At 44.1% G+C, this 15,450-nt stretch overlaps 1 protein-coding gene across 1 annotated transcript; it reads left to right on the top strand.

The window, feature by feature from the left end:
* Positions 1-2,994: 2,994 nt before the first annotated feature.
* Positions 2,995-3,948, top strand: LOC123405159 (beta-glucosidase BoGH3B-like). The gene is made up of 3 exons (XM_045098958.1): positions 2,995-3,539; positions 3,625-3,715; positions 3,805-3,948. The coding sequence occupies exons 1-3, from the start codon at positions 2,995-2,997 to the stop codon at positions 3,946-3,948; spliced, it is 780 nt and encodes a 259-aa protein (XP_044954893.1).
* The last annotated feature ends 11,502 nt before the right edge of the window (positions 3,949-15,450 follow it).

Genomic DNA, 15,450 nt, shown 5'->3' with positions numbered 1-15,450 from the left:
TTCGTAACGATTTGCCTACTAAATCTTTCTCAGCAAATTTTCAAAGTTTGTGTTCAGCTAACAGCTTTGTGAAGGAAGTACTAGATAAGAATATCCTGATGAGTTGAATTTTTTCCACATCATCTATGTGCCCAAAACGTAGCTCTCCGTCAAATTTTAGCCACATCTAACAATTCATGTGAGCTCATCATCCAATCTTTGTTTTTGGTAATATTTTCATTTTGTGAAGCAACTGTGTTTTATATTGCTTTATAGTTGATGAAAAATTTACCACAGGATGATACTGACCATATAACCTCACTGCACCAAATTTTAGCTCATTTAATTCAGCCAGTTTCTCTCAATATTTTTCCCAATATTCTGTTCAGTAGAGAGCATTGTGAAGGAAGTACAATTTTTGTTTATCCAAATTTTATGAATTTTTTACAGTACCTTAATGTGCCCAAATTATCATCCTCCTCCAAATTTAAGCTCAATCCAATCATCTATGTGAGCCCAGTTTTAATTATCATTTTCTGTCCAGATTGGCACATTGTGAAGGAAGTGTCACTTTGGCATGTCCAAATGGTATAATTTTTATACACTGCCTTCATATGCCCAAATTAATATCATACACCAAATTTCAGCTCAATCCATTCATCCATTTGATCCTAGCTTCAACATCCATATTTCTGCACAATGTGTTACTTTGCAAAGCAAGTGCCACCTAGATTCATCGATTTGAGATAAAAATTTGCCAAGAGAGTCTCCTTAGTAGATGATCATCCTCAGCCAAAATTTAGGGCCATTGTCTATGTGAATTACCCGCACCGCTAATCAAACACTTTGCTGCTAATTCATGTTTGTGCTTAGTTCAGTCTCCTCATGAGATTATTCTATTGTATTATTCTTGGTAACACCTATCGAGGGATTTTCCAACCCACCAGACATGACTATTCCACCTAGAACGCGTGGCAATGCAACGGTTAGGCGGTGACCATGCGACTGGCTTGCAAGTTCACGCGCTCTGGAGTTGGGGCCCTCGACCACCATCCAAACCTCGACGTCAAGGCACCACACCATGTATTTATGATTAAATATATACTTATATACCTATAAATGATTTTTGGGAAAAATAAAGAGCAAACTATAATGCAGCTGCAGTTCAAATTTAACCCGCTTCCATCTGAATCGACATAAATTTGTCTTTTTCACGAGAGATGGATAAAATATTTTAACACCCAACCATTTTGTCAGTTGTACATTAAAGATGGACTAGTATTTTATAAAAATGATTTGATCCAATTTTGAAACAAATATATGGTAGATCCTTCACAAAAAAGCTCATTTTGGTCACTTGAAAAATGGAAAATGAATTTTTCATACAAGGAAAATGAAAACTTCCTTAATCAACATTGTTTGTCATTCCAATATGCACCCTTGTGCATAATATTATATCATTTCAACAAACTGTGTCATGAATGTGGCCATAAGATTGATCATTTGGCTTGAAAGCCATGAATCTTCACACATGATAGCCCATTTCTAAGAACACTTATTTAAAATAATTGTCGTATTACTAGTTTATTATTTTTCGTGGTAACTTTGTCACATATAATGACACAATGCAATGGTTTTCCATCTTTTGAATTTGTTTTGAATTTTTCATGGTCATTTGAAAACACAGTCAAAACAGCGGGTATGACCGTTCATTGAATATGGCATAGTATTTTAGAAAATATGGCATAGGTTTTACATGTCAAGTTACAAGAAGATGGTTATGCTTCATATATAATTGTTGTTTGATTTTTCAAAGAATTTACATCCATCCATAGTCGTGCCCACAACATGAACCGAGGAGATCGTGCCTTGTCATGCCTTTGAGTTGCCGCCCTCCCTGCTGTGTGCCATGTTGGACTCCAACAGCAGTCCGAGGAGATCGTCGCTTGTGGCTTGGCCGGCCCTCAAGGCGTTCTCTCTTTTCGCGATGATGCCCTTGAGGATGCTCTCGATCTCGGCAGCAATCTATCTCATCCTTCGGTTGCCTTTTGTAGGCCAAAACCTGGACATAAAAGTAATGCATCAACACATAAACTCAAATTTGCACCACCATGGATGATGTACGTGCAAAAGGAGAGTAATCACAGACAGAGCAAAGAAATTCGCAAATAACCAGTGATATGTATGTACGTACATCAGCTCCAGTGGAAAAGGCACCATGGCGGCGGTCTGCACGACGATCCCCCAGCGCCCGTACTGACGGCCGCTCCCGCTCTGCACCAAGAACAAATTCAGAAACGTTCATTCGATCGCCATTAGTTGCTGCCGCTCTTCTCTAACAAAAAATAATGGTGGCGGCGTCGCGTGCGGAGGCGCGGTGACTGGTGGCGGCGTCACGGGAGGAGGCGCCTTCACGGGCGGTGGTGACACGGGAGGAGGCGTTACGACGGGCGGCGACACGGACACGGGCGCGACAACCGGAGGCGGCTTAACCGGCGCGACTGCGGTCAAAATGGCAATTTCAAAATGCGGTCAAAATGACGGGTATGCCCATTCATATTATTTGAAAATGTAAACAAGCTCTCATGTTTATGAAATTTGGTGTGGTATTGGTTTATAGTCTCTAGAAGGCGTGGAAAATTTGTGAATTTTTTTACTAATTTTTAACATGTTTATTTTGATAAAATTAATAGTCTAAACAAACACAAATTATTTGAAGCTTTCCTATTAGATGGAATAGAACTCTCCTGGATCGATGACGTGGCGGACAGATCCACACCCCACATCCACCACAGATCCTAGCCCGGCCCACCGGTCAGCGAGGAGTGTACGGGGTCAACCCAACCCCTCCCTCTCCCAGTCTCCCTCCCCACAAACCCCCCCCCTTCTAGATCCGCGCCACCACCTCCCTTCCAGATCCACGCCGTCACGAGCTCGCCACCGTCCTCCTCCTCTTACCCATGGCCTCCCCCATGGCCCTCCCTTACCCACCAGCGGAACCCGACGGCTACGACCATGGCGCACGCCGTGCTCGTGCTCATGGCGTGGCACCCGGATCTCATCGTGCCGACGCTCACGCTCCACGTCGCGCCCGTCGGCATCTGGAAGTACCAGCATAGGCCGCACGCGCCGGCGCCGCACCCGTGCGTGCCAGCGTCCATAGTGGAGGCGCCTGACAGGGAGGAGCTAGACCAGGAGTTCGACACGATACCAAGCGCGAAGTCACCGGAGGTGGTGCGCCAGCGGTACGTGCGTGACCTGCTCGGCCGCATGACGCTGCAGGAGAAGGCGGGCCAGATGGCCCAGATCGGGCTCTCCGTGGCGTCGCCCCGCGCCCTCGCGGAGCTCGGCGTCGGCAGCCTCCTCAACGGCGGCGGCATGCCGCCCTTCGAGGGCGCCTCGCCGTCCGACTGGGCCGGCATAGTCGACAGCATGCAGCGCCTCGCCCTCTCGTCCCGTCTCTCCCTCCCCATCATCTACGGCGTCGATGTCGTCCACGGCCACAATAACGTCATCGGCGCCACCATCTTCCCCCACAACGTTGGCCTCGGAGCTTCCACGCACGTTACATTTACATCCCAATCGACCATGTTCACATTTTAGTAGTGGCAAGGCCTACATGCATACTACGTTGAATTGATGCAGGGATCCGGAGCTTGTCCGAAATATTGGCGAGGCGACGGCGCTCGAGGTTCGGGCCACCGGCATGCACTGGACCTTCGCCCCCTGCGTCGCCGTGAGTCAAACTCAGAAACCTTCCGGCCGGCTGTCCCTTGAGCTGCAAGAAAAAGAACTGATGTCTGGTGGTGGGTGATGTATGTATAGGTATGTAGGGATTTGAGGTGGGGGAGATGCTACGAGAGCTACAGCGAGGACCCAGAGATCGTGCGCTCCTTCACCACCATCGTCGCCGGTCTGCAGGGCCAGCCACCCGCAGACCACCCCCATGGTTACCCTTTCCTCCATTAGGTACTTAATCGAGATTCTGGTGCTCTCTGATCAGGACCCCACTGTTCGGCAAGTATGCTGGTCAGAATTCACCGTATTTTAATGAATCTTTTTCCCCAGCATAACTTTGGTTCGAATCTAGCCTGAAATTTCGAGCTTTAAGCACACCAACCGAAATTTCGTTAATATTTTGAATCCTGGCATGGACACCCAACGGGCCGAAGCCGAAGGCTGGAGCTTAAGCCTTGCCTGGGCTCCAGTTTTCTGCGTGAAGCCCGGTCCTAAGATCAGAAAAAGCCCGGAATACCTAAAATCTTATATTTCTGAAAGATAACATTATAAATTCTTGAAGTCTATTTACTTATAGACATGGAGTGTTCGCAAAGTTAATCTTATATATAGGTTCACTTGATCACACCAAGATATTTCATCTTAGTAGATATTTTCCTGAATCAACTTTTAGTTAATTCTTTCATCTAGGAGAGAACATATTGTACCACATCACCATTTATTGCTAGTTAACAAGTATTGTTGACCCGGCTAGTCTCAGATTTGTGCTCCAGGTTTAATCCAAAGTACAAATGAAATGCTCGTACCGGATAACGGTCCTGGAGAGTAGGAATTTTTGTTTCCTAGCTTAGCACCCGAGTTAAAGTGACGTCCTGGAGAGGCACCTTTTTGTTCAATTTTGTAGCACTGATTCCCTGATTTCTAGTGTTTATGATGGATGGATGGATGGTCTGTGTTGCCATATTTGAAGTTGAGATCATTCCTATAGGATCACAGCCTACTTCTCCTACTTCTCTCAGTCACATTTGTTTTTGTACAATGAGGCTAAGTGCAGCAGGAAAACATCATTTTTTCAGAGAATTATTTCTTCAGTATATTTACTTGGACCGCTTAATTATATCTTGTTGGGAAAAACACCACACGTACACATGTTTCTTTTGAAAGACACAAACATGTCTTCATTGTTCACCTTCTAAATAGCACACTACCAATTTCTAGTTGTTTATTTGGCTAGATGTGAGTGAGATTTATCATATATATCCTCTAGGTTCAGTTTTGAGTACAAATTAAACGCTCATGCTTGTTAGTACAACAGTGCAAGTCTGATTAATTAACTATTTGTGAGATGCATGCTAGGGGCATATATGATTCTAGACTCCTAAAACTTTTTAGTCCCTTACAAACTTTTGGCTAGCTCTTGTCGCACTGCAAGCAATTCGATAATGTGATATCTGAAACTACTTTACCATCTCTTACAGGCAAGGTGCATGGAGGTAGGCTCAACTTCCGCGTCTTCCATTGGATTGCCCAGCTACTGCCGGCGACGCTGTTTGGCATCGGCACGGTGAGCTCCTCTCCCTCCTCTGCTCCGTGCCTCCTGTCCCCGGTTGCTCTGATGATCCTCGTGGCCTTCGAGCCACGGTTATGGTGTGGGTCTATGGCCATCGTTCCCTGGCTGTCTGGTTAGGCTACTAGAGTCCTTTTATAATCATCATGCCACTATTTGTTTTTAAGTTTGCTCGTTTTTCTGCTTACCATGTTTGCTAACACTGGCCTACCTGATGCAAACTTGCTGAATATATGTATGGGTAGTTCCTGGTGGTCACTTATTATCCAAGGGAGTAGTTTTGGTACTTAACGAATGGTGTTTCAGCTAGCTTGCACCTCATCTAGCTACTCACTGTTATTGTTACCTAAAATAAATTTGCTTGGTGTTGGATAGACAATGTTTTGCATGACGAAATCCTTTAGTTCGCATATGATGGATGGGTGGTTCCTACCCGTGGAGGTCCTGTATGAGCCTAGTTTTTTTTTGTAGTACAAATTAATTTGTAGTGGCTATCAATCTAATAGTGGCTATCAGTCCAATAGCAGACAATGCTTACAAATTAATTGGTGTAGTGCTGCTGTGTACGCATACTGTAGCTTTATTCTACTCTAAAATTAATTAATGTAGCTTTATTCTACTCTAAAAGAACCCAGAGAAGATTAATCTGCAGCAGTTTTCTCGGCAACTTTGGTAACGAGAGTATATCTGTTACTTCATATTACTGAAGATCTGGACATTTTCTTTTATTTCTACCTCATATTTTGTTTAAACTTACGCTACAGTTTCACTTTAGATGACATTTTGTTCTTCGAAAGACGTTTTACAATTTAGCATTGCCATCTAGTTCCTGCGCCTCAACAATACATTACTTTGTTTGGATGTAGGTATACAAGAGCACATAAAAGTTGGTATCAGGGATGCAAAACTAGGAGTGGGGAAGCAAGAGCAGGATGACTTCTTCACAGCGAGTGCTAATTTCTGTATTTTCTTTTGAGATTCTTTTGGCTTGATGCTTCAGCTGTGAAAACTCGTATCTGATTGTCAACTGTGAACCAGATGAGTTATTGTGTTATGTAAACCTGGGAGATGTATTATGTGATGTTATATGATGGATGATTTTAATTCGACTTGGAGTTTTCTTAATTTGAATATGAAATAGTGCTGCATTTAATATTGGACAAATAATTGGTTGAAAAGGCCCAATAATAGAAATGAAACCAAGTTCTTGAAAAAAAGTTGCTGAATTCAAAAATGAAAAAAAGGCCAAAACTGAAACTGGACCAAATGTATTTGGGCACTAAAAGGCTAGGGCCCAAAAAAATTCGAAAAAGAAAAACTAAAAGTGGCTGAAAATAGGCCAAGGCCCAAAAGAAGCCCAATAAGAAAAGCCCAAAAAAATAAAATGAGCCCATGTGATCAATTGAAATGGGTTGGGCTGATTTCAGCCATGACGTTTTGATTTCGTCGTAATTTTGCCATGTAGGACTGGGTTTAATTGTCAGCGATGATTTAGGATCGTCTTAAAGGTTACGACAATCCAGGAATCGTCGTAAAGTTACGAAGATTTTGACCAAAACGTCGTTGCTGTTCATTTCTGACGCTCCGTTTTCGACGCTTGGTTTTTCGTCGTGCGATCGTCATAAATGAAAAACCGTGACAATGTAGCGACGAAAAAATAGCGTCGTGTACTAGCATATTCCTTGTAGTGAAGAGAGAGAAGAAGCCATCTAGCTACTAACTACAGACCCGTAGGTCTGAAGTGAACTACACACGAGTCATTGGAGGGGCGATGATGTTGATGTAGAATCCCTCCAACTCCAAAGTCCCCTCCCGCGGGGCACCGGGAAGGGTCTCTAGATGAGATCTCGTGGAAACGGAAGCTTGCAGCGGCGGAAAAGTGTTTTCGTGGATTCCCTGATTTTTTTTCTGTATTTTAGCGAATATATAGGCGAAGGAGCTAGGTCAGGGGGGAGCCAGGGAGGCTACAAGCCTGGTAGCCGCCCCCTGGTGGCGGCTACAGGGCTTGTGGGCCCCGTGTAGCTCTCCTGCCTTGGCCCTGAAGCCCCCTGATCTTCTTCCACTCGGGAAAAATTTATTTTGGGGATTTTATTCCGTTTGTACTCCGTTCCAAAATCAGATCTGAAAAGAGCCAAAAACACAGAAAAACAGGAACTTGCACTTGGCACTGAATTAATAAGTTAGTCCCAAAAATATATAAAAGATACATAAAACATCCAAAGAGGACAAGATAACAGCATGAAACCATAAAAAATTATAGATACGTTTGAGACGTACCAGTCACTGCCACGGAAAGAAATTCAACAGCTGCCCGCGATGGCCGAAAAGCAGCTCAAAACACGAGCTAGCTGTCGATGAGAAAATTATAAGGTCGGCATCCACCCCGGATGGCCGAAAGCAGCTCAGACTCGGGTGTGGTGCCGCCACTGAAGGAAATGCGAGCAAGGGTTCGTCAGAGTCACGTACCACACGTTACTATACATACAATCATAAGCTTATTAATTAAAAATGCAGGAACAACACAGAGCAAAACTTTAGGGCATATGCCAGGTGGTCAGCTTGTCTGAGGTTGAAGAATACTCCTGGAAGAGGTGCGGAAAGTCCGCAGAAAGGATCGCTGGATACCGCTCTCTCTCGAAGGAGGCTTATTGGAAACAACGGCAAAACGATCATTTTCACAGTGTAACCACCTTGTGAAAATGATACCAACATGAGGGGCTCGACGAGACGAAGACATGAGCGTTGGTTTCACCTCGATCGAATTCACGATTAAAAAGATACGGACGAAAGAAGATTAGGGACCAATCTGTAATTCAAATAACTGCAATCTGGTCCCTGAGAGCGCAGCCGCTCGCGTCTTTCCTAGAAATACCTTTCCTTTCAAGCGAACACGTACTCTCACGGATTCCGGCTCCACTTATCCATGCTGGCGTTCTCTCTCTCACCGACAGGTGGGTCGTCGGGACCCACCTGTCGGGTCCCTCTCTCTCTCATGTCTCTCCTTCTTCCACCTCTCGACGCTGCACGCAGAGCAGAGGAGGGCTGTCGGTACCGACGGTCTCCAGGAGGGCTCCGTCCACCTCCGACGATGCTCCAGCCACCGCAGAGATCAGTGTGACGTGTTGAATCGATCCCGGTGGGAGGTGCAGCTCCGGAAGCCCGCGAAGGTGCGCGCCCACGGCCGCACCAGATGGCAGCTACTGCAGCGATGGCCTCGTCATTTCGTTGGTGGGAAGATAAGACGAAGGTGGGGGAGAGCTCCGCCGAGGTCCGGTGGGGCTGCTAAAGATGGCAGAATAGGGAGAGGGGGCCGGCATTCTGCGAATTTCGCAGAGGAGTGGCGGCGGCCATGGTGGCGGTTGAGGGCAGGGGGCATCCTCACGCTCGACGGAGAGGCAGGGGAGGCTACAGAGATGATGGACAGGAGGCTGGGGATGCACATGTGCTCGGGGAAGCTTCGGGCTAAGCTATATTTAGTCGGCCAAGCTTGCCGGATAAGCTCGGCCACGACGGCGAGATTATCCGTGCTCTGGAGCTTGGGGTGGTCGTGGCTGGCGGTTTGCGGTGACAAGAAGTGTTGTGGGGCCTATGGACACGACCACACGGCCGGGGACTGACCAGAGGGGGTCGGGCATGGTGGACAGTGCGCAGAGCGGTGTTTTGGTCTGTTCCCTGCGTGGTCACGACGGCACATCACGCTCTGGCCCGTGTCCGCTTGTCACACCTTGTCCAACAGGTGCCTCACTGCTCAAAAGGATGATACATGAGATTGGAGTCCACAGGAAGGCTCTGGGTGAGGGAAACTTGTTGAAGAAGCTTCTGGGAGCAAGATGTTTGTGGTTGTTTCTCGAGGAATGGAAGATAAGAGAGGAGCTCAATCTTTGTCATAATGGAATATGATGGGAAGGAGTATAAGCTTGCAAAATTTGAAGTCATCTAGACCCTGTTTGCTTACACTTCCTTCACAAACCAAAAATTGGTCCAGAAACTAGAATTTGAAGATGGGCTCAAATGGCTACATTTATTTGGCTCAAATTTGGTGGAGAGGGTTAATTTGAATATGTGGAGATCTTGGATAAATTTAAGCTCATTTAGGAATGCCTACATGGTACTTCCTTCATAGAGTTTCCAAATAGGCACAAACTTAGGGGAATTTCCTAGACAACATTGATAACATGGATTGAGCTGATTTTTGGTATTCACTAGTGATTTAAGAATATAAACCACCATGAAAAGTTTCAGCTCAAGGAGATCAAGGAATAGAGCACTTCCTTTGCAAATCTCCCAACTGGACAGAATTTGCAATTTGATGTTGTGCTCAAAATATGAACTATGGGGCTTGGGATCTTGATGGAATTGGGGAATATATGGACAGAATTTGCAATTTGATGTTGTGGTCAAATTATTTGGGTTTTTTCCTGGCTACCAAAATGGTAGTTACTTTAGAAAGTGCCCAAAATGCAATATTGGCATTAAATAGGAAAATACCATTTTCCTTTATTCTATGATCACCAATATTTTATGGGAGCTCAATATGATCACAAAGAATACCTCCACAAGTTTGCATAAGCTTTGGAGATGGATAGCTATTTTTTGGATTTAATTCCTTCAACTAGCAGAAAAAGGAATTAATTATAAATAAAAAATATTGCAAATGACTTAGCAATATTGTTGGCATATCCAGGGTTTAAAAATAAGGGATGATCACTAGGAAAAGGTTTGGGAGGCAACAGGGCAAAAGAAATTGGGGTTCCTTTGAAACAGGAGAGATGAGGGTTTCCCTTTCGGCAATTCCGAAGGTAGGGTCAAAACCCTGAGAAAAGGTCTTGGGTGGAGAGGCTAGACTGGGGAGAATCTTTGGTTGGATAGGGAAGGCAAGACTAGATGACCATCTTCACATTCCCAGGGTGAAACAAATCCGATAACACCGAGAAAAAAAGACGGGGGTTAAATCCCGCAAATGAGAAAAATCAGGGAGCGAAAACCAGGGTGTTACATAACAACTCAAGAAAGTCATACAAGGAGCAACGACAAACCGAAAGATAACCGATATTATCACTAATACATCTCGAATATTATGAGTAGCTAAATATCATACAATATCACTAAACCCTAAACCCTTCACTAATAATAATCCAGTTGACGTCTCACGGTGCAGGCCGTGGCAACCCAAAGATAAGGAACCATCACCGGATCATAGCTCGGGTGATGTCCCTGGAGAACCTGCCAGGTATTGGAGAACCTGTCATCCAACGCAGCCATGTAGCGACGGACGTGCTCATCCTCATCCCTAACACGACGATGTACCACCTCCGTGGGGGCCGGCTTCCTCGGCACCGATAATGGCCCACATGATCGCCACCAAAGAAGCCCCTGGTCAACGATGAGACCCGGATTCCGCACAAAGGTGCGCCCCCTGGAAGGTAGCACCTCCCAGTGCCAGCCCAACGGAGCCCAATCCCGGACATGGTGCCTATCAAGCAGGCTCTCGACGACCACTCGACGACGAGGATGCGGGTCGGGCATTGTTGAAGCCGAGACAAATTCCTCTGAGAATTTTTTCTTATTGTTTAATGTTTCAACCAAATATGACATGGAAACATCAAATGACAAATTAACCAAATATGACATAGGCTATCTCAAGAAAACATGGCAACATCATATGACAAATTAACCAAGTTCATATGAAAAAAACTAATTAGCTCATGTTCAGGGGATCAACGCTTAGGTAGGTAACCCAAACCCAAACACAAGATTTTCTTCTTGATTCATGGATGCATAAGCATGATCCTCTAGTCAACAACACAGTGCAATGTACTACTTGCCCACCTTTTTTATATCAATTGTAAATAATGATTGTGCATGTTTGCAAGTTTGAGGTAGTATGAACTAGAGGGGAGCGAGAGCATGGTAGTACCGTGTGGGGGCAGGGTCGGAGGTGGCCGGGGGCGACGTTGAAGGTGGCTGGTGGCGACGCCGGAGGTGGCCGGAGGCGGCGGCGATAACCATAGGAGAATGAGAATCGCCGAGAGGGGATGGAAATAAGTTGTCAATAGAAATTAGTTGTCAAATATTTGTAAATAAATGACATAAATTACTTAATAATATGGTTGAGGAACTTAAATAAACGACATATGATGGAGACTCTTCTCTCATATATGGTGGACACTCCCACACCGATTTTTCGACCGTCGATGATGGTCGCTAGTCCTACTTCCCCTAGTGCATAACAAATATCTAGCACAAGGAGACGGAGGAGAAGCGACCCGCACGACAACAGTCGACATTCTTCTTCTCTCATATATGGTGGACACTCCCTCACCGATTTTTCGACCATCGATGATGGTCGCTACTCCTACTTCCCCTAGTGCATAACAAATATCTAGCACAAGGGGAAGGAGGAGAAGCGACCCCCACGACAACAGTTGGCATTCTTCTTCTCTCATATATGGTGGACACTCCCTCACTGATTAAACTATTTTTACTAAATAAACTATTTCTATTAAACACTTGCTAAAAACAGTAAAAAACTACATTATATTTGTACTGAAATATAATGTCGCACAAGGAAATAAACTACTTGTGGCTAAAATGTGAAGCAATTAGAATGGAAAAGATGAGTACAATCTCCAAGAAAAAACACTGATTCCAGGTTGCAGATTTGCAGAAACTTTACTTGTATTGTAGACAACTAATGCTAAAAATTAAGCAACTAGAATGGAAAAGATCAGTACAATCACACACATATGTTCATCTGACTTGTGCTATCTTTGCAGGTAACTTTGTGCAAAAAGTATGAACACCTTGCATCAATCGACTTAATCAGTAGACAAAAATTACTAATGTTTCATTGCTAGATATATGTATTAATTCACCCATCCACCCATCCACCCAACCCATGTCAGGAACACTTGAGCAACACAAGAACCTGATAAACTTGAGAAACTAGTACCTACTTGAGCAACACACGAATGAATATACAAGAAAAATCTACACATGAAAAATCTCTAGATATGTACAAGACATCAGATGCGTGTCACATTTCTATGTGGTGAGCTTTTCATGAGACAGGGCACAAAAAACATCGGTTTTTCATGAAAGTTGGTGTGCGCACGTGGAATGTTGAGATGTACGCGCCAATTTTTTGTTTGAATTTTTTTGACCATTTAACAAGTTTTTACCGGTCGTAGGACCATATGCTCCCATGTGCCAAAGTGAATTTTCCCATATTGCTGCCTCATCTACACAGTGAAACTACTACATCCTGGGTCATCTCATTAGTCATTCCTTCCCTAACTGCTATTCTGGTTTATGTCCTAAATGACCAAATAAACAATAAATCAAATGCACATTCTGAAACAGAACATTTGGATGGACAGACGCAAACAGAGAGTCCGAGAGACCACAGGGAGCGACCTTCTCATCCCTTCTGCATCATTCTGGTCATAGGAACATTTAGATGAACATTTGGATTTCTAAATTTTCCATAAAACATTGATGAACTTGAACGACGGTGGGTGGGAGGAGGGAGGAGAGGAGGAGGAGGGAGGAGGGAGGAGAGAGGAGGAGGAGGGAGGAGGGAGGTGGAGCACCAGGAGCGGCGGCGGCGGCGGAGAATGGGCGACGGGAATGGTGGCGACGGCAGACGACGGGCAACGACAATGACGGCGGCGGCGAACGACGGCGGGTGCGGCGGGAGATTGAATTGGAGTGGAGTGGGGAGTAGGAGGGGCGGTCGGTTGGATAAGGTGGAGTAGATATACTTACCAGTAGCGCTCATTTAAGGCAAGCGCTACTGCTATTCAACTTATCAGTAGCGCTTTACACAAGCGCGCGCTGCTACTAATGCTACCATCGGTGCACCTAGTTGGGCCTCCTTTAGCAGTAGCGCTGGGTATATATCCAGCGCTACTGCTAAGGTGTTAGTAGTAGCGCTTAATCGGATCAGCGCTACTACTAATTAGCAGCAGCACTTTCTTTTTTCCAGCTCTACTACTGAGGTCCTGCCTATAAGTATTTTCCTACTAGTGGATAACAATTCATCACGTTTTACGATACGGAGCCGCCACCACCTCTTGTTCTTCCTCGAGAGGGCAGATCTGCAGTCTGATTTGGTCTCCGGACAGGGGAAATCGACGCCGTCATCATCACCAACCATCCTTCATCACCAATTTCATGATGCTCTCCATTGTTCGTGAGTAATTCCATCATAGGCTTGCTCGATAGGTGATGGGTTGGATGAGATCTATCATGTAATCGAGTTAGTTTTGTTAGAGTTTGATCCCTAGTATCCACTATGTTCTAAGATTGAGGTTGCTATGACTTTGCTATGCTTAATGCTTGTCACTAGGGCCCGAGTGCCATGATTTCCGATCTGAACCTATTATGTTTTCATGAATATATATGTGTTCATGATCCGATCTCGCAAGTTGTAGGCACCTATTATGAGTTATGATCCGCATCTCCCAAGGCGACAATAACTGGGTTCTTTCCGGTGATTACCGTAATTTGAGGAGTTCATGTATTCACTAAGTGCTAATACTTTGGTCCGGTTCTCTATTAAATGGAGGCCTTAATATCCCTTAGTTTCCCTTAGGACCCTACTGCCACGGGAGGGTAGGACAAAAGATATCATGCAAGTTCTTTTCCATAAGCACGTATGACTGTATATGCAATACATGCCTACATTACATTGAAGAATTGGAGCTAGTTTTGTATCACGCTATGTTATGACTGTTGCATGATGAACATAATTATCCATCATAATTATCCATCACTCATCCACTACCTATGAGCTTACCACTTATTGGTCTTTGCTAAGTTACTTTTCCATTGCTATTGTTACGATCACTACAAAACTGCTACTCTTACGTTTGCCACCGTTACCGTTACTTCCATACTACTTTGCTACTAAATACTTTACTGCAGATATTAAGTTTTTCAGGTGTGGTTGAATTGACAACTCACCTGCTAATAGTCGAGAATATTCGTTGGCTCCCCTTGTGTCGAATCCATAAATTTGGGTTGAATACTCTACCCTCGAAAATTGTTGCGATCCCCTATACTTGTGGGTTATCAAGACCTTTTTCTGGTGCCGTTGTCGTGGATCATAGCTCTTTTCTCTGTGTCACTTGGAATTTATATCTATTGATCACTACGATGAATCTGAAAGACGCTAAAACCAAGATCTACCCCTCAACTACGAGGGTAGGTAAGGAACTGCCATCTAGCTCTGCACTTGATTCACCGTCTGCTATGAGTAAACTTACAACACCACCACCTACTACTGAATCTGATATGTCGCAAGTAATTGATGATGCTACTTTTTATAGGCATGATGCTTATGATGATATTTTTCTTTATACTACAGTGCCACTTGGTGAATTTCTTGATGAACAAATTGCTAGAGTAAATGTTGAAACTGATAATATTGCTCAATCTGATGAAATTGAACACTATGATTCACCTACTAGACCTAGCTCTCCTAGATATGAATTGCCTAATGTACCCGAGGGTTATGTTATGGAAGGAGAAGTAGCTAGGGACTTTCTTGCTTGTAATGATAGAGATTATCTATAGAAATTTCTATGCAAGTGGAAGGAAAAATCTTTGATAATGATGATGATGTTAATGTTGATGCTAGTAACATTAACCTAGTGATAATGTTAAACCTAGTAATGTTAATCTTTGATAATTGATTTGCTGAGACACAATATGGTAATGAACATGGACCTATTGATAATATTAATGATGATGTTCATGTTGATGTTAGACCTAGTAATGAAATGATGTGGAGATTGAACCTGCTGTTGATCTTGATAAGCCACAACCTAAGAATAAAAGATATGATAAAAGAGATTTTGTTGCTAGGAAGCATGGTAGAGAAAGTGAACCACAGGTTCAGAAACCCATGTCCTTTCCTCCTAAACCATCCAAAAAAACGGATGATGAGGGTTTTGAGCACTTTACTGAAATGTTGAGACATGTTTTCTTACGTATGCGCTTAACTGATATTCTGAAAATGTCTCCCTATGCTAAGTACATGAAAGATATTCTTACTAATAAAAGAAAGATACCTAAAGCTGAGATTTCCACCATGCTTGCTAATTATAATTTTACGGGTGGAATACCAAAGAAATTAGGAGATCCCACAGTACCTACTATAC

Source organism: Hordeum vulgare, chromosome 6H, assembly GCF_904849725.1.
Source record: "Hordeum vulgare subsp. vulgare chromosome 6H, MorexV3_pseudomolecules_assembly, whole genome shotgun sequence".
NCBI classification, from domain to species: domain Eukaryota; kingdom Viridiplantae; phylum Streptophyta; class Magnoliopsida; order Poales; family Poaceae; genus Hordeum; species Hordeum vulgare.
The sequence above is the reverse complement of the archived record's forward strand: the minus strand, read 5'-3'. Positions and strand labels throughout refer to the sequence as shown.

What these genes read in the sequence shown, in the direction of transcription:
- LOC123405159 (XM_045098958.1), top strand. Translation starts at nt 2,995, where the DNA reads ATGGCGCACGCCGTGCTCGTGCTCATGGCGTGGCACCCGGATCTCATC. An exon ending in GTTGGCCTCGGAGCTTCCAC is followed by an intron (nt 3,540 to 3,624) that starts GCACGTTACATT and finishes GAATTGATGCAG; the next exon opens with GGATCCGGAGCTTGTCCGAA. An exon ending in CCTTCGCCCCCTGCGTCGCC is followed by an intron (nt 3,716 to 3,804) that starts GTGAGTCAAACT and finishes ATGTATGTATAG; the next exon opens with GTATGTAGGGATTTGAGGTG.